Source organism: Osmerus eperlanus, chromosome 6 (assembly GCF_963692335.1).
Source record: "Osmerus eperlanus chromosome 6, fOsmEpe2.1, whole genome shotgun sequence".
Lineage (NCBI taxonomy): Eukaryota > Metazoa > Chordata > Actinopteri > Osmeriformes > Osmeridae > Osmerus > Osmerus eperlanus.
Window position 1 is genome coordinate 3,498,992 of NC_085023.1, and position 25,423 is coordinate 3,524,414.

The window sequence follows — 25,423 nt, forward strand, 5'->3', positions numbered from 1 at the left end:
TCATTGATTTCTTAACGTTTGAGTGTTTTTTTCTATGTCCAACATCTACCTCATTTGAGGCTGAGTTTGTCTTTGGCTGGCGATGGTTGTATTTTTGTTTCTGACAGTAGACTCTCCTCTCTTTCTGCTTCTACACCACATAAGCTACTTGCTGACCTCAACTCACCTCACCTCAGACAGGGGTAACCTAACGACTGAGCCAAACTGGGTGTTTGTCAAACAGATTGATGGAAAGTACCGGAGAGAACGATCGATCTGGTTGTTTTGATGGATGAGAAGCACACTGAGGGTTTCACACATGGTGTCTTGAGGCTGCAGCAGCTTCGAGTCTGCAGACATGTAGGAAATGTTCTCCACGTCTTTCTTCTCCTGCATCCTGTTGGTTTTGATAAGACTTCACCTCCCTCGCACTTGTACCACAACGTTCTTACAGTCATTTCGATTTGTTGGTAAAGAATGCGACTCAACACTGTGTGGATTAAATGTGTACCAAATGTAAGCTCAGTTTTTTTGAATTTTGTAACGCTTTCTTGACATTGTAATGCTGTTAGCTTTCCTGGCACGTTCTTCTCCATGAGGGGGTGGGCTGGAGTTCAACATGTGTGTTTTGGATCTATGCATGGCTGTTTGCTTCAAGTGTCACTCTGACACTGCATAAAACCATTTTCAAAATCTGATTGTGTATTATTTATGTTCGTCAATTTTTAACAGCTTTGTACATTTATTTCTGTACATTTACTGTGATTTTTCATGTTGCAATTACTTCATAAAGAATCTCTGATAACTGGAAAGAAGTTTTCAAACTGACCTCTTCAAGGTTTTATTTGAGTGAACAATTCATTAAAAAAACATGATTTTTTTCAAATGCTCTTTGCTCTTTCTCATATTTGTACAAACAGCAATGTCATTCCCTAGTAATACCACTGTAATAAATACTAACACTTATCAGAACGCATCGTGGCAACAAGGGCACCAAGTCCATCGGTCTCCACTGAGGAGACCAGGTGGAAAGAAGACCGACTCTACCCATGTTACTCTCCCCTAATGTCAAAACAAAATTGTTTTTAATGTAAATGAGACAAATTCATCACAAAGGCACTTGAGGCGTTTTGTAGGGAATTATTATCGACCACAATGCCAAGAATTTACAGAGATTTACAGTAAAACAGTGTATTCAGTGTAACTTGGAGTGTTCTCTGAGGGAGGCTTGGGGGCCAGGTGGGGGTCTGAGGGAGGCTTGGGGGCCAGGTGGGGGTCTGAGGGAGGCTTGGGGGCCAGGTGGGGGTCTGAGGGGGGCCTCGGAGCCAGGTGGGGGTGGGGTTGCCACTGGCATTAACCACTTTCATGAAAGAGTGCAGGGTGGATAGCACAGGGGATGGAAATAAAGAAGGGATGAAGGGATGGAAGCGAATATAGACGGCTGTTCAGGTACAACATTTCATTTCTTCAAAGTATTGTCACCCTTAAAAACAGATGTCAGGTAAAAAAGAAAAGAAAAACATATCATCCATCCAGTGTTCCCCGGTCAGATGGAAGTAGCAATAACAGAACTGGCGGAGAGCGGAATCATTGTTGCAGTGTTGGAAGTGGAAGGCTCCTTGAGATGAGCATGTGCCCTGGGTGACAGGCCTCGGATACGGAGGGAGGGAGGCAGGGAGGGAGGGAGGCAGGGGGGGAGGCAGGGAGGGAGGGAGGCAGGGGGGGAGGCAGGGAGGGACTGTGACTGGCAACAACCAGACTAGACAGACTGTGGCACAACGACAGTATCGTGGAGGAAGGATGGATGGAGCGATGGAGGGAGGAAGAGACGGAGCGAGCGATGGAGCGAGGGAATGTTGTGTGCACTCAGTGTGTGTAGCTGTGTGTCTCTAGTCTCTGTGTGTGTCTGCCCGTGTCCCAGACGACAGCTTAGTTCCCTGCAGGGCCCTTCAGGCTGGAGTCCTGCATGGCACCCGCCTTGAGGTTGCAGGCCGAGGGGTCACAGTAGCCGTTGGGCCCAGCAGCACCAGGAGAGCCAGGGACGCCAGCCTGGCCGGGGACCCCTGGAGGCCCTCGCTCTCCATCACGACCCTCCTGACCGTACCCTGGCTTCCCTGGCTCGCCTGCAGGGGGGTGGGGGGGGTTAGATACAGACTGAGTCACAGCTGTGATCATGTGATGGGGTGATCATGTGATCTTGGGATCATGTGATGGAGTGATCATGTGATCTTGTGGTCATGTGACTCACCGGGAAGACCGGGAGGTCCTGGAATGCCTTTAGGCCCTCGCACCATGGGTCCTCGGTCACCTCTGTCACCAATCTCACCTGCACACACACACAGACACACACGCACACACATATACACACATATAATTAATACTACAGCACAAAGGAGTTACTTTTAGATATTCTAATTGAATTATGTTTGACAAACAACAGGCTTTAAGTGCTCTTCATAGTGCTCTTCCTACCCTTAGGTCCCTTGACTCCCAGGAGTCCTGGAGGCCCTTTGAGGCCTGGGAGTCCCCTAGCGCCAGCCTGCCCAGGGAAGCCACTGTCTCCTTGGGATCCTGGGGGCCCGGGGGGCCCAGGCTTACCAGGTAGGCCGGCCGCACCAGACTCCGGCCTTCTAAGACTGGCAGCAAGCTGAGCCAGCTGCTCTGTAGACACAGAGAGAGAGGATGGAGAAGTTATAGATACAGCACTACAACAACAGTTGAGTTCAATCAACTGATGTAATTCAGTATTAACAACAGCACAACATGAACCAAACACCCAAATCATGTCCTGTGAAATGTAATTGTGCCTACAGCTTTACTTTTCTAACATTCAATTCTAATTTGCAGTCAGAGAGGAGAATATCAGCCGCTCCTGAATCCCTCCTTGATTTTTTACATTTCTCCCGTCCCATGGTGCTTCCGTAACCACGGCAGACAGCAAATAAAACACTGCTCATTTCTATCAGCGACAGAGACAAAACACATTCTCTATCCAAAATGTCCACCACAGGTTCCCTGGCTTCTCAGTCCGCTTGGCTGAGCTATTCTGATCCGCAGCCCCCGCTGCTCTGATCAACATTCAAGCAAAGGCCGCTTCGCTGAACTTTTAAAGAATTCCACTCATCCATCCAGGCTCAAGAGAAGCAAATTTCTGGTCTGCTGGAAGCTAAATTAATTTTTCAGCACATGGGGAATAAAAAAGTCATGAGTTTAGGAGATGAATGTAGGGGGAGGTGGAGGAGGGGGAGTTTTAAGAGGAGGGAGAGAAGGAGGGGGAAAGGGGGCAGGGGGAGGAGGGAGAGGTTGCAGCCTTTCTGAGTTGCAGGTGGGGAATCTTTCATCCATCACAGAAACAAAGACTGAAGCATATTTCAGATTTCTGCCCTGATCTCTCTGGAGCATCTGCTCGTCTTCAAAGCACTCAGACACAGAGAGAGAGAAGGAGAGAGAGACAGAGAGAGAGAGCGGTGGGTGAAAAAGAGAGAGGTGGGACAGAGAGAGGGGGAGAGAGATGGGAGACAGGGAAAGAGGGAGAGAGGTGGGAGAGGTGGGAGAGGGAGAGAGGTGGGAGAGAGGGAGACAGGTGGGAGAGGTGGGAGAGGTGGGAGAGGGAGAGAGGTGGGAGAGGGAGAGAGGTGGGAGAGAGGGAGAGAGGTGGGAGAGGTGGGAGAGGGAGAGAGGTGGGAGAGGGAGAGAGGTGGGAGAGAGGGAAAGAGGTGGGAGAGAAAGAGGGAGAGAGGTGGGAGAGAGAGGTGGGAGAGAGAGAGGTGGGAGAGAGAGAGAGAAAGATGGTCGAGGGGCATAGTCACTCAGAGAGAAAGAGAGAGAAGTGGTAGAGAGGAGGAGAAGTAGAAGGAGGGGCAGTAGGAGCTGATAGAGGAGTAGGACCGCAGTAGGAGCAGGTAGAGGAGGAGGAAGAGGAGATGGTAGAGGAGAAGGAGGGCAGTATGAGCAGGTAAAGGAGAAGGAGGGCAGTATGAGCAGGTAAAGGAGAAGGAGGGCAGTAGGAGCAGGTAGAGGAGAAGGAGGGCAGTAGGACCAGGTAGAGGAGAAGGAGGGCAGTATGAGCAGGTAAAGGAGAAGGAGGGCAGTAGGAGCAGGTAGAGGAGAAGGAGGGCAGTAGGACCAGGTAGAGGAGAAGGAGGGCAGTATGAGCAGGTAAAGGAGAAGGAGGGCAGTAGGAGCAGGTAGAGGAGAAGGAGGGCAGTAGGACCAGGTAGAGGAGAAGGAGGGTAGTAGGAGCAGGTAGAGGAGAAGGAGGGCAGTAGGAGCAGGTAAAGGAGAAGGAGGGCATTAGGAGCAGGTAGAGGAGAAGGAGGGCAGTAGGAGATGGTAGAGGAGAAGGAGGGCATTAGGAGCTGGTAGAGGAGAAGGAGGGCATTAAGAGCTGGTAGAGGAGGAGGAGGGCATTAGGAGCTGGTAGAGGAGAAGGAGGGCATTAGGAGCTGGTAGAGGAGAAGGAGGGCATTAGGAGCTGGTAGAGGAGAAAGAGGGCATTAGAAGCTGGTAGAGGAGAAAGAGGGCATTAGGAGCTGGTAGAGGAGAAAGAGGGCATTAGGAGCTGGTAGAGGAGAAGGAGGGCATTAGGAGCTGGTAGAGGAGAATGAGGGCATTAGGAGCTGGTAGAGGAGAAAGAGGGCATTAGGAGCTGGTAGAGGAGAAGGAGGGCAGTAGGAGCAGGTAGAGGAGGGCAGTAGGAGCAGGTAGAGGAGGGCAGTAGGAGCAGGTAGAGGAGGGCAGTAGGACAGGTAGAGGAGGGCAGTAGGAGCAGGTATAGGAGGGCAGTAGGACAGGTAGAGGAGAGGGAGGGCAGTAGGAGCAGGTAGAGGAGAGGGAGGGCAGTAGGAGCAGGTAGAGGAGAAGGAGGGCATTAGGAGCTGGTAGAGGAGAAAGAGGGCATTAGGAGTTGGTAGAGGAGAAAGAGGGCATTAGGAGCTGGTAGAGGAGAAGGAGGGCATTAGGAGCTGGTAGAGGAGAAAGAGGGCATTAGGAGCTGGTAGAGGAGAAGGAGGGCAGTAGGAGCAGGTAGAGGAGGGCAGTAGGAGCAGGTAGAGGAGGGCAGTAGGAGCAGGTAGAGGAGGGCAGTAGGACAGGTAGAGGAGGGCAGTAGGAGCAGGTATAGGAGGGCAGTAGGACAGGTAGAGGAGGGCAGTAGGAGCAGGTAGAGGAGGGCAGTAGGAGCAGGTAGAGGAGGGCAGTAGGAGCAGGTAGAGGTGGGCAGTAGGAGCAGGTATAGGAGGACAGTAGGAGCAGGTAGAGGAGGGCAGTAGGAGCAGGTAGAGGAGGGCAGTCGGAGTAGGTAGAGGAGGGCAGTAGGAGCAGGTAGAGGAGGGCAGTCGGAGTTCATAGAAGAGAAGGAGGGCAGTAAGAGCTGGGGCCAGTTGCATAAACTTAGTTTAAGACTTGTCTTAGCCTTAGACTGTCTTAAATTGTTAGGTTAGACTAGTCTAACTAAGCCTTTCTGTTGCATAAATAGTAAGACTGACTTAATTTGAGGTAAAAAAAAAGTTAGCCACCTCTCCACCTGGCTAAATTTTGCGGTAAGGGCTAAGTTGCTATGCCAGATCTGTTAGTAGGCTACGTCATTATCTTAACATAATTTATTACGAAAGTTTGTTAATTGCAGAAAATGCTGACTTGGTTCTGCTTTTCCGCTAAATGTCATTTTATTATACGAGTGAATAGATGACAACATAACTCACTTTATTGATGCTAGCGCCAGCCATCTGCGTTGGAGTTGTTGATAAATGGAAGTAGCGTTAGAGTTCAATTAAAAAGCTTAAAAACGCATACACTATTTGTTAATAAAACAACTTTTTAAATATTGTATTCTTCCAACAGATATAGGTTTTCATCAGGTTTAAATGTATCAATCTTTCGCTGTTAAGTGTCGCTGTTTTGTCCGCCATGTTTTCTTTTTGCAGCGGCGAAAGACAGTACCAGTTCGCCGCAGCGAAGTGTCTTATTTTACCCATAATGCAACAGGCCATCTAGGTCAGTCTTACGTTAGGCACTGATAGTGAAGCTTTATGCAACCGGTAAATTGAAGTGTCTATGGCAAATCAGACTTAAAGTTACATTTAAGTCTAAGACTAGGTCTATTTTATGCAACTTTCCCCTAGTGGAGGAGATGGAGGGCAGTAGGAGCTGGTAGAGGAGATGGAAGGCAGTAGGAGCTGGTGGAGGAGATGGAGGGCAGTAGGAGCTGGTGGAGGAGATGGAGGGCAGTAGGAGCTGGTGGAGGAGATGGAGGGCAGTAGGAGCTGGTGGATGAGGAGAAGGAAGAGCTGGTAGAGGAGGAGGAGGGGTAATACCTTACCTTGCATCACTCTCATGCAGACCTGTCGTATGTGCTGGTCACTTGGCTCTTTGCCCTGAGGACAAAGAGGAAGTGACATCAGACAGCTTCCATAACAACATACTAGTTTTTGGAGGGATAAGACTGTGGGATAAATTATATCTACAGTCATTCATAGTTTTTGCTATCACTGTTTTTGTCCAGGCATGATTAAGCCTGTTTGATAAGCTCTGTCTTTGGGGCACATATATTCTGTAAAACGTAGTAGCATTATAATTCAGAGTACCTAATGCTGGTACCTGTCTAGACTAGAATAAGGATGTATATTTAAAAAAATCCTAGCTCTACGATTCACCATGCCAACCGCTGGTACCTGTCTTGACCAGAACAGAGACCTCCTATTCTATGTTTGGATAACAATCATCTGCTAAATTAATATTAGAGCCAGACTGATTTATCGGCGGGCCGATATTATCGTACAATATTAGGAATTTTCGGTATCGGCATTTATAATGGCTGATAAATGTTTTGGTTTTTTTGCAAGAACAAAAGTGAACAAACATTCAAGTATATATTTGAACGTAAGATACTCTTACAGTCAGATATCATATGAAGATAATGTTGAAAATAAAAAAAAATAAAATTAATTAAACAATTATATATACACATAGAAATATATACAGATAAATGAATATAATGGCCGAAACACCCTTCAACTGTTACAAGTGTTGGCGTTGCATAGTTTGTCCACCAGAGGGCACTCTACAACATCCCTGTTCAAAGGACTTTAAGTTACATATCTTAAGTTTGTATTTGTATAAATTTTTTCTATCAGAAGTTTAATATATTTTGATGTTCCTTTGTTCTGTTGTGACAATAAAACAAACAAGTTTATTTTTAAACTGCATTATCATATTATTTTAGTGAGGACTCATAGATAACTACAAATAACTAATGGGAAATCTGTTTATGTTTTGTTACACGTTTCTGGATTAAAAACAAATATATATATATATATATATATATATATATGCGGATATATCAGAATATCACCAAATATTCGTATCGGTTTCGGCCTTAACCCGTTAAGGAGTAGCGTTGCACATATGTGATCGTTCGAATGCGGGTCTCACAGTGTAACGTCGCACATTGTAATGTGATTCTGAACATTCCAACCGACTATTTTCCGATAGACAAAAACTATATGACAAACGCTATAGTATGGCTTCAAAATGTACAATTAGGAGGCTAACAAGTAACACTAGCAGGTAGTAGCATTGCTACGAGTATTATGCTAGGTTGCTAGGTAACGGAAGCTAATTAAAGCTAGCTAGCTTCTGTTTTTGAAGAATAACTCAGTCTGGTGGAAGCGTCGGAAATGTTTAGAACTCACACATCTAAGGGTTAAAAATCCTTTATCGGTCGGGCTCTAATTAATATAATTTCTAATTTATAAACCCTTGTTATATGATTCACTCTCCCTATAGTACTGCTACCTGTGTAGATTAAAACATTGAGTTATATTCCGTAAACCCTATCTCTATGATTCACTGTACGTAGCGATACATGTCTAGACTGGCATATGTGGGTATATCCCGTAAACCCTGGCTCTGTAACTTGGGGGTACCTACCGCTGGTCCCTGGGAGCCCCTGATGCCAGGGGCGCCCCTGTTTCCCTGCATGCCGCGGGGCCCAGGGGTCCCTGGAGGGCCCTCGATGCCAGGCTGCCCTCGGCTGCCCTCAGGGCCTCGGTTGCCAGGCTCTCCAGGGTTACCCACCTGCAGGGTTAGAAAACACCCTGTCAGAAGCTGTGTGCGTGAAGGGGGTTGTAAACAAACTTGGCAACAGCTTACGTTGTGTTACGTTTTCCCTCCCTCTCCTTGTCTGTTTGTCGTACAATAATACAAACCTAAGTAGACTTAGGTAGCAAACTAATTGGAACAGTCTCTGGATATGCAACAATTTTCTGAAATTCTTGTATTCAGGATTGTGTCTTAAAAATATGACAACTCAAATCCACTGAGGTGGCTAGTCGCTAGCAGCTAGCAGTTAGCAGCTAGTGACAGCTAGCGGTCACAACTCACCGCTCCCTTGGGCCCGGACTCTCCCTGGTCCCCCTACAGAACCAGACATGAACACAAAACACTTTCAGAACAGACACAGACACACCCAGGTAGATGAATTTACACTGTATTCACTGTACAAGATGTGCCAGGTGTGATGGTACTGCAGGTGCGGTGTGGTGGTACTGTACCAGCAGTAGTATGGCGGTACTGTACCAGGTGTGGTGGTACTGCAGGTGTGGTGGTACTGTACCAGCAGTAGTATGGTGGTACTGCACCAGGTGTGGTGGTACTGTACCAGATGTTGTGTGGTGGTACTGTACCAGGTGTGGTGGTACTGTACCAGGTGTAGTGTGATGGTACTGTACCAGGTGTAGTGTGATGGTATTGTACCAGGTGTAGTATGGTGGTACTGTACCAGATGTTGTGTGGTGGTACTGTACCAGGTGAATCGTGATGGTACTGTATCAGGTGTAGTGTGGTGGTACTGTACCAGGTGTAGTATGGCGGTACTGTACCAGGTGTAGTGTGATGGTACTGTACCAGGTGTAATGTGATGGTACTGTACCAGATGTTGTGTGGTGGTACTGTAACAGGTGTAGTTTGATTGTACTGTACCAGGTGTAGTGTGGTGGTACTGTACCAAGTGTAGTATGGTGGTACTCTACCAGGTTTAGTGTGATGGTACTGTACCAGGTGTATTGTGATGGTACTGTACCAGGTGTAGTATGGTGGTACTGTACCAGATGTAGTGGCTCTGTACCAGGTGTAGTGTGATGGTACTGTACCAGGTTTAGTATGGTGGTATTGTACCAGATGTTGTGTGGTGGTACTGTACCAGATGTAGTGTGATGGTACTGTACCAGGTGTAGTATGGTGGTACTGCACCAGGTGTAGTATGGTGGTACTGTACCAGGTGTAGTGTGATGGTACTGTACCAGGTGTAGTGTGGTGGTACTGTACCAGGTGTAGTATGGTGGTACTGTACCAGGTGTAGTGTGATGGTACTGTACCAGGTGTAGTGTGATGGTACTGTACCAGGTGTGGTGCCACTGTACCAGGTGTAGTATGGTGGTACTGTACCAGGTGTGGTGCCACTGTACCAGGTGTGGTGGTACTGTACCAGGTGTAGTGTGATGGTACTGTACCAGGTGTAGTGTGGTGGTACTGTACCAGGTGTGGTGCCACTGTACCAGGTGTAGTATGGTGGTACTGTACCAGGTGTGGTGCCACTGTACCAGGTGTGGTGGTACTGTACCAGGTGTAGTGTGATGGTACTGTACCAGGTGTAGTGTGGTGGTACTGTACCAGGTGTGGTGCCACTGTACCAGGTGTAGTATGGTGGTACTGTACCAGGTGTGGTGCCACTGTACCAGGTGTGGTGGTACTGTACCAGGTGTAGTATGGTGGTACTGTACCAGGTGTAGTATGGTGGTACTGTACCAGGTGTGTACCAGATTCAGAAGTGTGGATGATAACTTACAACTTCTCCTTTGTCTCCTGAAGTTCCCTCAGACCCTTGCTCTCCCTGAGAATACACGCACGCACACACACACACACACACGCACGCACACACACACACACACACACACACACACGCACACACACACACACACACGGAAACACATGGAAACACAACATGAATAATTTTCATCTAAAACATGAACAGGCTACTAAAAGCCTTGTTTGAAGCGTCTACAGCATGATCCTGTATTTCTGTTGAAGAAGCGACTAGAGGGATGAAGAGGACCTCGTACCGTCTCTCCTTTAGGCCCCACAGCACCACCTTCTCCCTGGAACAAACAAACAGCAACCTCAGAGCAAGCCGACAAGTCAGACTTCTCTCAGCATTTGACTGTTTAAAAGCGGCGTTGTGTAGACATGACTGTAATTTCGACACTAGAGGGAGCCAAGTAGCTACTCTGTTCCTCATAATCGCGTGCACTTCTGATGATCTGCTTTTGGACGTCAGATGGGACATTTGACCTTCCTTTCACAGTAAAAAAAACATTGACTGAGGCTGAACGTGTCAGGACCCACTGGAAGTCTTCGGGTCCTCATTGTTATTGTGTTCACCTCACCCCTGCGTTCTCTAATGTCAGGTCTGTGCTGAGTCATCAGGGACTCAGGGGTCCAGGAGGGTTCTGCATAATTACAGTGTTTGATGTCCCTTCAGTGGAACATAATGTTTGTGTGTATGATACTAGCTTGTATTCAGAAGTGTGTGTGAGACTAGCCAGAGGTGTGAAGTGTGTGTGAGACTAGCTAGAGTTGAGGAGTGTGTGTGTGTGTGACCAGCGAGAGGCGTGAAGTGTGTGTGCGTGTTACCCTCTCTCCCTTTACTCCAGGAAGCCCTGAGGGTCCAGGGATGCCAGGGAGACCCAGGTCACCTTTAGGTCCCTGCAAAAACCAGATAGGAGGCAGGAGATAGGATACAAGATAGAGACGATAGGAGATAGGATACGAGATAGTGGAGATAGAATACAACAAAGATCGGAGATAGGATACAAGAGAGGACATAGGAGGTAGGAGGGAGGAAAGAGGAGATAGGATACAAGACTGTTTGCATTACAGTGCTACACATAGTGACACTTATTGCAACAACAGTTCAAAAAACAGAACATTAGAGTCCACATTCTTCTTTTGTGAGTCCCTCCCGGCACACGTTTGATGTGGTCCCTGTGTGAGAGAGGAATGCCACAGGAACAGAGGGCTCTTTCAGCCTGCAGGACGGCCCTCCTGTCTCCTCTTACTGAAGAAACAGCCCTGCTGTGAGACCTCCCCCAGCCCTGCCCTGGAGAGAATACATCCTCGCCCCCTCTCTACCTCCCTAACCCTCTCTACCTCCCTAACCCTCTCTACCTCCCTAACCCTCTTTACCCCTCTCTACCTCCCTAACACTCTCTACCTCCCTAACCCTCTCTACCTCCCTGCCCCTCTTTACCCCTCTCTACCTCCCTAACCCTCTCTACCTCCCTGCCTCTCTTTACCCCTCTCTAACTCTATACCCCCTCTCTACCTCCCTAACCCTCTCTACCTCCCTGCCTCTCTCTACCCCTCTCTAACTCTCTACCCCCTCTCTACCTCCCTAACCCTCTCTACCTCCCTAACCCTCTCTACCTCCCTAACCCTCTCTACCTCCCTAGCCCTCTAACTCTCTACCCCTCTCTACCCCTTTCTACCTCCCTACCCCCTCTCTACCTCCCTACCCCTCTACCTCTCTATCCCTCTCTACCCCTCTCTACCTCCCTGTCTCTCTCCCTGCCCCCCTCTACACCTTCTCTACCTCCCTTTCCGTCTCTACCTCCTTACCCCTCTCTACTTCCCTACCCCCTCTCTACCTCCCTACCCCTCTACCTCTCTATCCCTCTCTACCCCTCTCTACCTCCCTACCCCTCTCTACCTCCCTGTCTCTCTCCCTGCCCCCCTCTACACCTTCTCTACCTCCCTCCCCGTCTCTACCTCCTTACCCCTCTCTACTTCCCTACCCCCTCTCTACCTCCCTACCCCTCTACCTCCCTAACCCTCTCTACCTCCCTGCCTCTCTCTACCCCTCTCTAACTCTCTACCCCCTCTCTACCTCCCTAACCCTCTCTACCTCCCTAACCCTCTCTACCTCCCTAGCCCTCTAACTCTCTACCCCTTTCTACCTCCCTACCCCCTCTCTACCTCCCTGCCCCCTCTCTACCTCCTTACCCCTCTCTACTTCCCTACCCCCTCTCTACCTCCCTACCCCTCTAACTCTCTATCCCTCTCTACCCCTCTCTACCTCCCTACCCCTCTCTACCTCCCTACCCCTCTACCTCTCTATCCCTCTCTACCCCTCTCTACCTCCCTGTCTCTCTCCCTGCCCCCCTCTACACCTTCTCTACCTCCCTCCCCGTCTCTACCTCCTTACCCCTCTCTACTTCCCTACCCCCTCTCTACCTCCCTACCCCTCTACCTCTCTATCCCTCTCTACCCCTCTCTACCTCCCTGTCTCTCTCCCTGCCCCCCTCTACACCTTCTCTACCTCCCTCCCCGTCTCTACCTCCTTACCCCTCTCTACTTCCCTACCCCCTCTCTACCTCCCTACCCCTCTACCTCTCTATCCCTCTCTATCCCTCTCTACCCCTCTCTACCTCCCTACCCCTCTCTACCTCCCTGTCTCTCTCCCTGCCCCCCTCTACACCTTCTCTACCTCCCTCCCCGTCTCTACCTCCCTCCCCCACCCTTCCTCTCTCCCCCCTCTCCCCCCTCTCTACCCTGCTACCTCCCTCCCCCTCCCTTCCTCTCTACCCCTTCTCTACCTCCTCTCTACAATGCTCCCCCTCTCGGAAAAATAATTTTACCTTCCGATGATAATAACTGCCTGAACTACCTGATGGAGGTTTTAAAGGGGACTTCTTGTAGAGGGCTGTGTCATCTTAGGATGTGTCAGTGTGAACATTACAGTGTGCTACTGTGATATCTGACATTGTTCCCAGACCCTGGGCCTTCAGTCTGTAACAGTTTTTAACAGTCTATAAGAGTCTGTAACGACCAGTAACGGCCAGTAAGTCTTTAACAGCCTGTAATACTTTCAGTTGGAGTCTGTAACCGTGTGTAACAGCTGGTAACCATATGTAAGAGCCTGTAATGATCTGTAACAGTGTGTAACAGCTGGTAAGTTAACCATATGTAAGAGCCTGTAATGATCTGTGACAGTTTGACTCTTGTTTGTTACAGTCAGTGTTGCCACAGTTACTTTGAAAAAGTAACTTAGTTACTTTACAAGTTACTTGATTTTAAAAGTAACTAAGTTAGATTACAAGTTACTTTATTAGTTACATTCAGCAGCTGCCGACAACACCCCCGCCGCCTCAACATACAAATAGGTGCGTTCGACTTCATGCAGCGCCGCCGTCGCATGCAGCCGCCTGCAGCCCGGCTGACCTGAAGCAGACAATAGCATTCTCAGATTCAAGGCAGCCGGCTGCAGCCGGCTGTCGGCGCCGCCGGTGCTGCATGAAGTCGAACACACCTATTGACAACCGGCTCTATAAGTTTGACTGTGCAGTGCTGCGACTCCAAATGTTTCTTCAAATTTGACGTCGTGTTTTTGTAGCTTGATATCACTTTGTCGCCACCAGCACAGAGTGTACAACAAACCTTGATATTTCCATCTTTAGCAGACAAATACTCAAAATAGTGATTGTATTTCCAACTCGAAAATGTGCATCTCTCTCTCTCCTGCTAGCTACATTGTTGTTTGTGTTGCTGAGTGGTAGGTCTATGTATATACACGTGACGTGACCCTCGTGCTGAAAACGTGACTTAATTGTCGCATAGGCTTAACTCCCAGAGACGCAAGAAGAACACAAATATATATTTTACTATTAATGACAAAATAGTAACGCAGTGACTTGGACAAGTAACTTGAATCTGATTACTGGTTTGGAAATAGTAACGCGTTAGATTACTCGTTACTGAAAAAAGTGGTCAGATTAGAGTATCGTAACCGGCATCACTGGTTACAGTATATACAAGTCTGTAAGTATATGTAATGTCTGTAACAGTATGTAAGAGTCTGGAACAATCTGTAACAGTCTGTAATAGTCTGTAACGGTCTGGTTACCGTCGGTAACAGGCAGCATCTTACCCTGGAGCCTGGTTTTCCTTGAGGTCCGCCTGGGCCCTGTTCTCCGACGTCACCCTGGAAACAGAAAAGGGGGAGAAGGAAAAGGTTTTTCAATATTCAGTTCATGTTTCAACCAATAACGAGTGTCACCCCGCCAGCAGCATACTCACCGGCCCTCCGATAGGCCCCACCGACCCCAGCACGCCCTGCTCTCCTCGCTCTCCCTGGGGGCCGGACACAACCAAGCAATCAATATTTATAGAGCACCAACCAACCATGGCTGACCAAAGTGCTGTACAGGAGGTCAAATAATAATCACAGACAAATTCAGCATAAACGATATAGATAAAAGTTAAGAAATCAAAAATTTAACAGTACACAATTCTATGGTTGCAATTTGGGGTTGAAAAAGATAGAAATAAGAATATAGCAAGTGCCAAAGGCAGAAACAGGGAGGACTGCAGATGGCATGTCACAAACCCTGGCGCCATCCTTTCCCCCAGAGACACAGAGAGGTCACACTCTGACCTCCGACCTCTGACGGGCAGGATGCAGTGTTCGTGTGGTGCAGCAGGACTCACCTGTCTACCCGCAGAGCCCATGGTTCCTAGCAGGCCCGGGTCCCCAGAGCTGCCCTGCAATCACACACACACATCAGGGTACAGAGCCTGTGGGAGCCAAGGAGGCATGCTGCTCCCTCCAGAGAGGACAGTGAAACAGATGGTTTACCTTATCTCCTCCAAGACCTTTAGGCCCAGGGACTCCTGGCAACCCCTGAGGAATGATGGAGAACAGACCCACAAGGTTAGAACGCTCTGAGATGTGGACACGCTGTCCCACTAGGGACGCTGTTCAGAAGGACGTTCTTATGCTCTGTGTTGTTTCAGAGTTCATGATGAAGAGAGAAGGAGCCTGGGGGGAGGTTACTCATGTGTGTCCAATCAGAGTGCCGGTTGGAGGGGGGTTGAAGGTCATACTTACAGGAAGTCCCTGCAGGCCGACCTCCCCAGGGGTTCCTGCCTTCCCCAACGACCCCTGCAGACACACAGTAGAGGATCAGCATCACACTAACCACACATGACAACTGCAGGCCTGCGTTCACCCACTTCAACCCACCCGCTCATCCAGGACATCCCATATTAGCAGCGGTAACTCCCACTACCACGCCAACAGAATTCCCTAGGAAACCCTGACCGAGTGGAATCAAGCCAAAATTTTGGACCTGTTTGGGATCTATGGAAATGCAACGTTTGTTGTTCCTTCCCTCCCTGTGAATCTCTGATCTGGGAGGGAGGGGGAAAGGAGGGAGGAGGAAGTGGGCCGGTGAGGTGTTGTGGTGGTCCTACCTTAGCTCCTGGCATCCCTGGGATACCCTCACGGCCATCCACACCTGGCAAGCCCTGGAAACACAAGCAGGTCAACAAGAAAACGACTGGGATCCTACAGCAGCTGAAAGGATGTTCTTGTTGTGTCTCATAAAATACAGGCCTCTAACCACTGAACTACTGATGGAACGCCATACCTCTGGTCCTAGATACCCAGGTGTACTAACTATATGCACTATTTGTACGTTGCTTTGGATAAAGGCGACTGCTAAACAAAATAAAGGTCAAATGTAACTTTAACAGATCCCTTCAATGGTGCCAGCTGTTGCCAGTGAGGACGTGAATGTGTGCATGCAGCTGCTGGTGATGGAGGGAGAGCCGCACGCTACTCACCCCTGCTCCCTTGGGCCCGGGGACGCCCGTGATCCCACGTGACCCTTGAGGCCCCTAGACCGGACCATCAGGACAGCGTTAGAGCATCACAGTATGATAATGACCTTGTTAGAGCATCACAGTATGATAATGACCTTGTTAGAGCATCACAGTATGATAATGACCTTGTTAGAGCATCACAGTATGACAATTACCCTGTTAGAGCATCACAGTGTGATAATTACCCTGTTAGAGCATTACAGTATGATCATGATCTTGTTAGAGAATCACAGTATGATAATGACCTTGTTAGAGCATCACAGTATGATAATGACCTTGTTAGAGCATCACAGTATGATAATGACCTTGTTAGAGCATCACAGTATGACAATTACCCTGTTAGAGCATCACAGTGTGATAATTACCCTGTTAGAGCATTACAGTATGATCATGATCTTGTTAGAGAATCACAGTATGATAATGACCTTGTTAGAGCATCACAGTATGATAATGATCTTGTTAGAGCATCACAGTGTGAAAATGACCTTGTTAGAGCATCACAGTGTGATAATGATCTTGTTAGAGAATCACAGTATGATAATGACCTTGTTAGAGAATCACAGTATGATAATTACCCTGTTAGAGCATCACAGTATGATAATGACCTTGTTAGAGCATCACAGTATGATAATGATGGCATTTAGAGCGTCACAGTTTGTTGATGTGGTCATGCGAGCTAGCACTGGGGTCCTGCCAGCATGCAGAGGGTCTGGGTGTGTTTCAGATACTAACCATGTCTCCTTTAGGACCGGACTCCCCTATCACACCCCTCTGACCTTGGTCACCCTGCAACACAACATGAGGCCAGGATCACATCAGTCACTGTTACTATCCTCATTCACTGATTCATTACAAGGATTATTTAAGATTGACTCAAACACTCTGATTCAAGCCCACTGTGAGACTATTCCAGGCCTGTGTTGATGTTGTTATCATGTGACACAGTACCAAGGTTACACAGCAACTTGTTCAAATGTATTGGAAATATTACAATGATCATAAAACCACACAACTGTTCAGACACAACAATTGTGTTCCCTACTTCTAAATAAATGACCAAAGAGACTGACCGCAACAGCTGTTTCCCATCCCAAGTTAAAGTATGTGTGTGTGTTACACTGTATCTCTATGATATTTTATTGAATTAATTTCCTCCCTGAGATGAAGAGGTCAGAGGGATAGAGGAGATACTCACAGTGGCCCCTAAGACCCCCAGAGGGCCTGGATCTCCATCGTGGCCCCTGGCCCCCTGTCAGAGACGAGGGAGGAGGAATCGACACAGCGTGAGAGAAAACCTGTGTGTGTGTCTCTGTGGTTTCCACAGCTGTCAGTGTGTGATGTTCAGCCAAGAGGATCATGGTGTATCTACTGCCGTGGCTGAAGCTGAGATAGGACCTGAGGAGGTGTTGTGGCTCTTACCAGCTCTCCCTTGGAGCCCATCATCCCTGTGGACCCTCTGATACCCTGGGGACCCTGGACACAAACACAACAACAACTGTGACATCAAAAACAACATTAACTACGACATCATCGACATCATCAACACCAACAGGAGACCCAACGGACAGTCTTGCGGTCGCAGAGGCTATACGGCAGGACGACAGTCACCAGGCAGTCCGTAACGTGTGTGTTGGTGTTTAGATCAGCCTGGTTGAGAGCTCTTATTCGAATGAATCTGTATTTGCAGGAGAGCTGTCCAGGGTGACAGCAAACTAAAGGGTGTGTGTAGAGTTGAGGGTGCATGAGAGGACCTCACCATGGGCCCTTGTGATCCGAGCTCCCCCAAGCTGCCCTGGTCTCCCTCCTCGCCCTGGGAACCACGCAAGCACATCAAGGGTTCAACAACATGAATTAAGAAGGAGCTTCAACCAGACTGTTTCCTCGTCTCAGCCTGAGGCTGACGGCTGTACCTTGTGCCCTTGTTTCCCCGGCTCTCCTGACTCTCCTTTCACACCTTTGTGGCCCTGGAATCACAAGGCACCAGCAGCTTTAACATTGCTAGTGGCATGTTTACATCTGTAGTAACATGTTTACATGTCTAGTAGCATGTTTACATTTCTAGTAGCACGTTTACATCTCTAATAGCATGTTGTCGTCTCTAGTAGCATGTTTACATCTGAAGAAATATTTTTACATCGTTGTGGCATTGTTTCATCCCTAGTAGCATGTTTACATATCTAGTAGCATGTTTACATATATAGTAACATGTTTACATATGTAGTAACATGTTTACATGTCTAGTAGCATGTTTACATGTCTAGTAGCATGTTTACATTTCTAGTAGCATGGTAAGATCTCTAGCAGTATCTCTAACAGTATTTCTAACAGCATCTCTAACAGCATGTCTAACAGCATCTCTACATCTCTAACAGAATCTCTAACAGCATCTCTAACAGCATCTCTAAATCTCTAACAGCATCTCTAACAGCATCTCTAACAGCATCTCTACATCTCTAAAAGCATCTCTAACAGCATCTTTACATCTCCAACAGCATATCTGACAACATCTCTAACAGCATCTTTACATCTCTAAAAGCATCTCTAACAGCATCTCTACATCTCTAACAGCATCTCTAACAGCATCTCTAACGGCATCTCTCACAGCATCTCTACATATCTAACAGCATTTTTCAACTCTTTCTATCTATAAAGGCCTAACACCACCACCTACCTTCATGCCAGGGAGACCGGGGTGACCAGGGGTACCAGGGGGGCAGGAGTTGGGGCACTAAAGCAGCAGAGACACACAGTCAGGGAAACTCTCGACATACAGACAGACAGACAGACAGGCAGACAGATAGACAGATAGATAGATTGATAGATAGATATACAGAGAGAGAGAGAGAGAGAGAGAGAGAGAGAGATATAGAGAGAGACACCGGTCCTCAGGAAGTTAGGTCAAGCCAGTCTCACCAGCTCAGAGCTTCCCTGCATCCCTGCTGCTCCCTGAAAACAAACAGACCAGAGACACTCAGTTGGCTGCTCATGGAAGACCATGTGTTTAACCTCTACACAACCATGCATGAACACTGGCTCCAGGCTGGTTCAGCCTGGTGTCTAGGTCAGAGGACCAGTACCAGGTGAGGCAGACTGTCAGAGGTGTTTCAGGGTACGTACTCTGGGCCCGGTAGGTCCTCGAGGTCCCTGGGGCCCTCTGACTCCTATGGAACCCTGGGGAGAGGCACACATGTGACATGAGCTACACTCATATAGACACAGAGTCATCATATGGATGGTTTTACTATAAGACAAATTATCAGGTAAACAAGGGTCTAAATCTACATGCGTAACTATTTGTTTAAAAATTCTAATCAGTTAAGAGGTACTTTGTCACGTTTATGAAACGCATCAGTAGGTCAGTACACACAGACAGACAGCTAGACAGACAGCTAGACAGACAGACAGACAGACAGACAGACAAGTAGACTGCTTCAGGGCAGTACTTACTTGAGGGCCCACTTTCCCTCGCTCTCCAGGAAGTCCACCGGGCCCTGGGGGCCCCTGTTTAGACAGACACAAACATCTTCAACTACTGATAATAATAAGAATCATAATGATGATAATAATAGCAACGATAATAATAATTGTTATAATATTAATAATAGCAATAACAGCACTAATAGTGATACTAATTATAATGATTGAAATATAATGAATTATATTGAACTTACATTATGTTACACTTGATTTAATCATTACTTTTTGTGAGGGACAGAAGGCTAACTGTATAGTTAGCTAGCCAGTATTTACTTATGCAGCATGTCTATAGTATTGACTTTTCAGTGTGTGAAGCATTTTCAGTATTGATGAGCCGGACTATCTGAGCAACGCTAGCCTCCCAGCGCCTCCCAGGCCCAGCGCCAGACAAACATCGAAGGTCTGGCTTTGACTTTCCGCTTCACTCTGACAGCTGTGAACGTTTGGTACCATGCTGAGGGGAGATGTGTTACTTACAGGGGGTCCGTCAGAACCAACGCCCTGGAGGAGGGGGGAAACAGAAACACAGGATGGATGCACAGACACCAAGAGCAAACCTGGACACCCCTCAGCATAGGGCTTCAAGATATTATTCTGAATGCACAACACCTACGCCACTTTCGATAATTATGGAGAAAAATGTCATGTAAATTCCACTTTGTCCAAAATGTAATGCTTTAACTCAGCCTCTGGAACTGGTTTCCAGAACTGGAGTTTGGAGCAGGAAGAGGCCAAAGAACTGCTTATGCACCTGAAGCTAATCTGATGTGACACAGTAAGACTTAGGTTGTAATCCTGCTTCTAATGACTGCTGGCTTGTCTCAGCGAGAGCAGAGTTACTTACAGCCATTCCCCGGGGGCCAGGTTTTCCAGGTTCACCCTGAAAACAACAAAACACAATGTCAGATTGGCAGAAATACACAGCCAGGGCAGAACTAAACAGCCAGGGCAGAACTACAGACTCCTCTCAAAAGGCTAATTGTACCCCTCAGCACCTAAATATGCTTTTAACATCGACAACAATGCAAAAAAATTCAATCAAACAGGAAAATGCTTATCACACACAACCAGGCATTGTTGGAGTATTTATTAGGTTTCCACACTTGTCCTCCATTTTAGCCTCTGGACGGATAGAGAGGCAGACAGACAGACAGATGGGCAGACAGACAGATGGGCAGATAGGCAGGTAGACAGAGAGGGAAAGAGACAGAAAGGGAGACAGAAAGAGAGCAAGAGAGAGAGGAGAAGAGAGAGAAAAAAGAGAGAGTGAGAGTTAACATTCCACAGGTGTCCCATGACCAGCCCAGGCAGCACTTGACCCGGTGGTGCTGGTGCTGATGAGGCCTGGAGCAGAAGCCTGCCTCCCATGGGGATTAGGCTACAGTACACTGAGCCTTGCTAGGATTAAGGCCCATTTGTCACAAGGCATCGCTTTACACATTGTTATTCCCTCTGTTAAACCAGCCAAGTGGAGATCAGCCCTAGAGCAGGCTCAGGGAGAAGGGGAGGAAGGGAGGACAGAGGGAGAAGGAGGAAGGGAGGACAGAGGGAGAAGGAGAGAGCGAGTTAGATAGAGAGAGAGAGGGAGAGAAAGCGAGAGAGAGACAGAGGGGGAGAGACAGAGAGACAGAGGGGGAAAGAGAGAACGAGATGGAGGTGGAAAGGGTGAGAGGGATCTGTGGGTATATTAACAAGACACTCACTTTCTGTCCTAGAGGACCATCTGGTCCCTCATCTCCAATAGGTCCAGTCAAACCCTGCAGGGGAGAAGAGGACAAGACGTCAAATATCACTGTGATATACTAACATGACTCAACAAAGTTTGTAACACATGTCCATCTGTGAAGTCTTCCTTGGAAAATGTTTGGAAATGGGCAGGCACTTTCAAAAACGACTTGTGATTGAATGAACCATCTGTCTATCACTGTCTATCACGGGCTAACTTCAACCACGTCCGCAGCTGCCAGTCGTTCCTCAGAGGATGCTGATTGGTCCAAATAAATAACTTGGAGCTTGGCAAGATGGATTCTCGCATCTTGCAAGGTTAGTGATATACAGGGATATCCCTCCATAAGTTACCAAAAACATATTACATAGAATAACATGAATCATCTCAAATCAGACGTCTAGTGATCATTTAAGCTGTGTCTCATAACAACCCGGAGGGGCGGAACAGACAGCTGAAGGAGGGCTCTGAGAACGGATGATTCTGATTGGGTGGGACTAGACTATGCCCCTCCCAAAATAGGATGCCGGAAACCTGGTGCCAGTCTGTCAGTTGGGGCTTCAGGTTAGGTCTGGGGACAGACACACAGGAGGACAGACACACAGCAGGACAGACACACAGGAGGGCAGACACACAGCAGGACAGACACACAGCAGGACAGACACACAGGAGGGCAGACACACAGGAGGACAGACACACAGCAGGACAGACACACAGGAGGGCAGACACACAGCAGGACAGACACACAGGAGGACAGACACACAGCAGGACAGACACACAGGAGGGCAGACACACAGCAGGACAGACACACAGCAGGACAGACACACAGGAGGGCAGACACACAGCAGGACAGACACACAGGAGGACAGACACACAGCAGAACAGACACACAGGAGGACAGACACACATCAGGACAGATATACAGGAGGACAGAGTCCTACACAGCCTGTACCCTGAGTTAAGTTTTTCTCAGCAAAACGTCCACCTAAAGCTTTCAATTTAGACTTCTATATTTCCAATGACTGTGCTGCATCATATTTAACCATATGTCTTTAGATAATTCCAATCAATGGTGAGAAACATTTCGTCAAGGTACAGACAGACAGAAAGGTTACACACACACACGCACACCCTAGGGTCAGGGCCTCAGACAGTTCACCAATGGGAGAGCTACATTCCTCGAGCCTCATTCAAACAAACTTCCTTCACAGACACCATTCCTCACCAGGATGAGGATTGTCTCCAGGAGATACCAACCGCAGCAACACTACCTCCACTGTTCCTGCTGCCTTTAAGATTCCCCCGCTCCACACAGTGGAGAACCACAGACGCTCACACATTCAGCAGGACGACCCCAGAGAGTCACACACACACACCACAGATCGTCAAAACAGACCAATCATATTACACTCACATTTCAGTCGTTTGGTAGACAATTCTATCCTAAGCAACGCAGAATCAGTATGTTTTTCTACCATGAGTAAACCAGTCACATCCCATACTGAGTCAAATCTACTACAAATACTAAGTGACTTCAGCAGCCATGGTGCCAGATCAGACATATGCATTATGCACATTATTATACAAATAGATATATTTGTCATGGATCTGGGAACTCTGAAACAGTCTGTTTCCATGTAAACGTATATTGCTTATTGCCAAACATTATACTCAGCATCATCTTGGTGGTCTGTGCTTAGCTAACTCTGTACATGTAGAACATCATCCTTCTTTACTGGTCATGTGACTATCATCCTTCATGGTGTTACTGTGACTATCATCCTTCTTTACTGGTCATGTAACTATCATCCTTCATTACTGGTCATGTGACTATCATCTTTCATTTATGGTCATGTGACTATCATCCTTCATTACTGGTCATGTGACAATTATCCTTCATTACTGGTCATGTCACTATCATCCTTCATGGTGTTACTGTGACTATCATCCTTCATTACTGGTCATGTAACTATCATCCTTCATTACTGGTCATGTGACTATCATCCTTCATTACTGGTCATGTTACTATCATCCTTCATTACTGGTCACTGTGACTATCATCCTTCTTTACTGGTCATGTGACTATCATCCTTCATTACTGGTCACTGTGACTATCATCCTACATGGTGTTACTGTGACTATCATCCTTCATTACTGGTCATGTAACTATCATCCTTCATTACTGGTCACTGTGACTATCATCCTTCATTACTGGTCATGTTACTATCATCCTTCATTACTGGTCACTGTGACTATCATCCTTCTTTACTGGTCATGTGACTATCATCCTTCATTACTGGTCACTGTGACTATCATCCTTCATTACTGATCACTATGACTATCATCCTTCATTACTGGTCATGTTACTATCATCCTTCATTACTGGTCACTGTGACTATCATCCTTCTTTACTGGTCATGTGACTATCATCCTTCATTACTGGTCAATGTGACTATCATCCTTCATGGTGTTACTGTGACTATCATCCTTCATTACTGGTCATGTAACTATCATCCTTCATTACTGGTCACTGTGACTATCATCCTTCATTACTGGTCATGTTACTATCATCCTTCATTACTGGTCACTGTGACTATCATCCTTCTTTACTGGTCATGTGACTATCATCCTTCATTACTGGTCACTGTGACTATCATCCTTCATTACTGATCACTATGACTATCATCCTTCATTACTGGTCATGTTACTATCATCCTTCATTACTGGTCACTGTGACTATCATCCTTCTTTACTGGTCATGTGACTATCATCCTTCATTACTGTTCACTGTGACTATCATTCTTCATGGTGTTACTGTGACTATCATCCTTCATTACTGGTCATGTAACTATAATCCTTCTTTACTGGTCATGTGAATATCATCCTTCATTACTGGTCATGTGACTATCATCCTTCATTACTGGTCACTGTGACTAGCATCCTTCATTACTGGTCACTGTGACTATCATCCTTCATGGTGTTACTGTGACTATCATCCTTCATTACTGGTCATGTGACTATCATCCTTCATTACTGGTCATGTGACTATCATCCTTCATTATTGGTCACTGTGACTATCATCCTTCATTACTGGTCACTGTGACTATCATCCTTCATTACTGGTCATGTGACTATCATCCTTCATTACTGGTCACTGTGACCATCATCCTTCATTACTGGTCACTGTGACTATCATCCTTCATTACTGGTCACTGTGACTATCATCCTTCATTACTGGTCATGTGACTATCATCCTTCATTACATTTCTGGTCACAGTTTACCTAACCCTGCATGTAGAGTATCATCTCTCAGTATGTTTTGCTAACCCTGCAACTATTCAGGTGGAACCTGCATTAATGACCTTCAGACCCAGGTTCTCCTGACAGGACAAAGGGTCTTTGTGTTCCACAGGAAACCCTGGAATTCCTCCTCTTCTGCTCACATTGACACATTCCCTGCATTCTTGTACACTTGGCGCCTGCCTTTTGCAGAGCGGACGTTTTAAAACCCAATTGAAGTTGTGATGAACAAGAACATGACTGAAGGTTGAAGGTAGACTTTTGAGAGATAAACACCCAATTGTAAACGGACATGACTTGATTGTGGTACGGGCCTGCGGTTCACTTAGCAGTAATGACAATAGTTTATTATGATTAAAAAAAATCGGGACTACTGTGAGACCCATGATACTCACATCCTCTCCCGGTATTCCCGGTAATCCCGCTGAACCCAGTTTACCTGCGTCTCCATCGGGACCCTAGAAAAAACGGAAATAACCACGAATTTAACATAGAAAATGTAAACTAAATGACTGCGGATAATAAAACTGGTGGGAAATCTCAATGTATAGTTACAGCTGGGCCTTCCTCTCCATCGTTTCCTCTTTCGCCCTAAAACCAATTTGACAAACATATGAAACGGGGTTAAGTAGGGGCTACATTTCAGAATAGTTTAAGATAAAGAACATAATTTCTCCTACTAATATCGTAATGTCGCATGCTCGAAGATGACTTACATCAACACCATTAATTCCAGGGACACCTGCGGGTCCGGGGCTTCCTCCCCCGTTCCTCTGGGAACACAGAGTTAAAACAATGTTACCACCTGCAAACAACGGCGCTTTTGTCTATTGTTAGATGTGTTTATGCTCCGGTGCGCACGGCAACTCTCGGAAAGGAGAATATCGCATCTATTGAGGCAGCTGCATCGCCACTGATAATGACGTTTATCTTCAGTATCCATGATAACGTAAGCTGGATAAAGCTCACCTGCACTTCTGCCTTGTCCGTCTGCAAGGAAAGATCAGAGAAAGGAACTTACTTGTGCAGAGCAGATGAGGACTAACTGCAACAAAAGCACCAAAAGCGGCCCGCGAAAACCCGTTGCGCGAGCCATGGCCTCCCCAATGGCAGATAAGGTACAAAATTAGTCCTTTTTCCTGGGATTCGTTGGGTTAGTGGACACAGATAAAGCAACCCAACTGAATCCGTTTCAACTAACTGAACAGCCAAAGGTACCATAGC

At 47.1% G+C, this 25,423-nt stretch overlaps 1 protein-coding gene across 1 annotated transcript; it reads right to left on the minus strand.

Annotated features, from left to right (window-relative positions):
* Nucleotides 1–1,208: 1,208 nt before the first annotated feature.
* col9a1b (collagen, type IX, alpha 1b) lies at nt 1,209–25,386 on the minus strand. Its single transcript, XM_062463020.1, has 32 exons — nt 25,221–25,386; nt 24,916–24,972; nt 24,755–24,790; nt 24,595–24,657; nt 20,877–20,930; nt 20,018–20,053; nt 19,651–19,674; nt 19,144–19,197; nt 18,814–18,867; nt 18,610–18,642; nt 18,368–18,424; nt 17,607–17,660; nt 17,453–17,506; nt 17,116–17,169; nt 16,892–16,945; nt 16,429–16,482; nt 15,658–15,711; nt 15,286–15,339; nt 14,921–14,974; nt 14,669–14,713; nt 14,521–14,574; nt 14,110–14,163; nt 13,961–14,014; nt 10,669–10,740; nt 10,098–10,133; nt 9,824–9,868; nt 8,362–8,394; nt 7,909–8,055; nt 6,299–6,353; nt 2,452–2,640; nt 2,228–2,305; nt 1,209–2,102 (listed from the first exon to the last, which is right to left on the minus strand). The coding sequence occupies exons 1-32, from the start codon at nt 25,293–25,295 to the stop codon at nt 1,909–1,911; spliced, it is 2,031 nt and encodes a 676-aa protein (XP_062319004.1). The 5' UTR covers nt 25,296–25,386; the 3' UTR covers nt 1,209–1,908.
* Between the last annotated feature and the right edge of the window lie 37 nt (nt 25,387–25,423).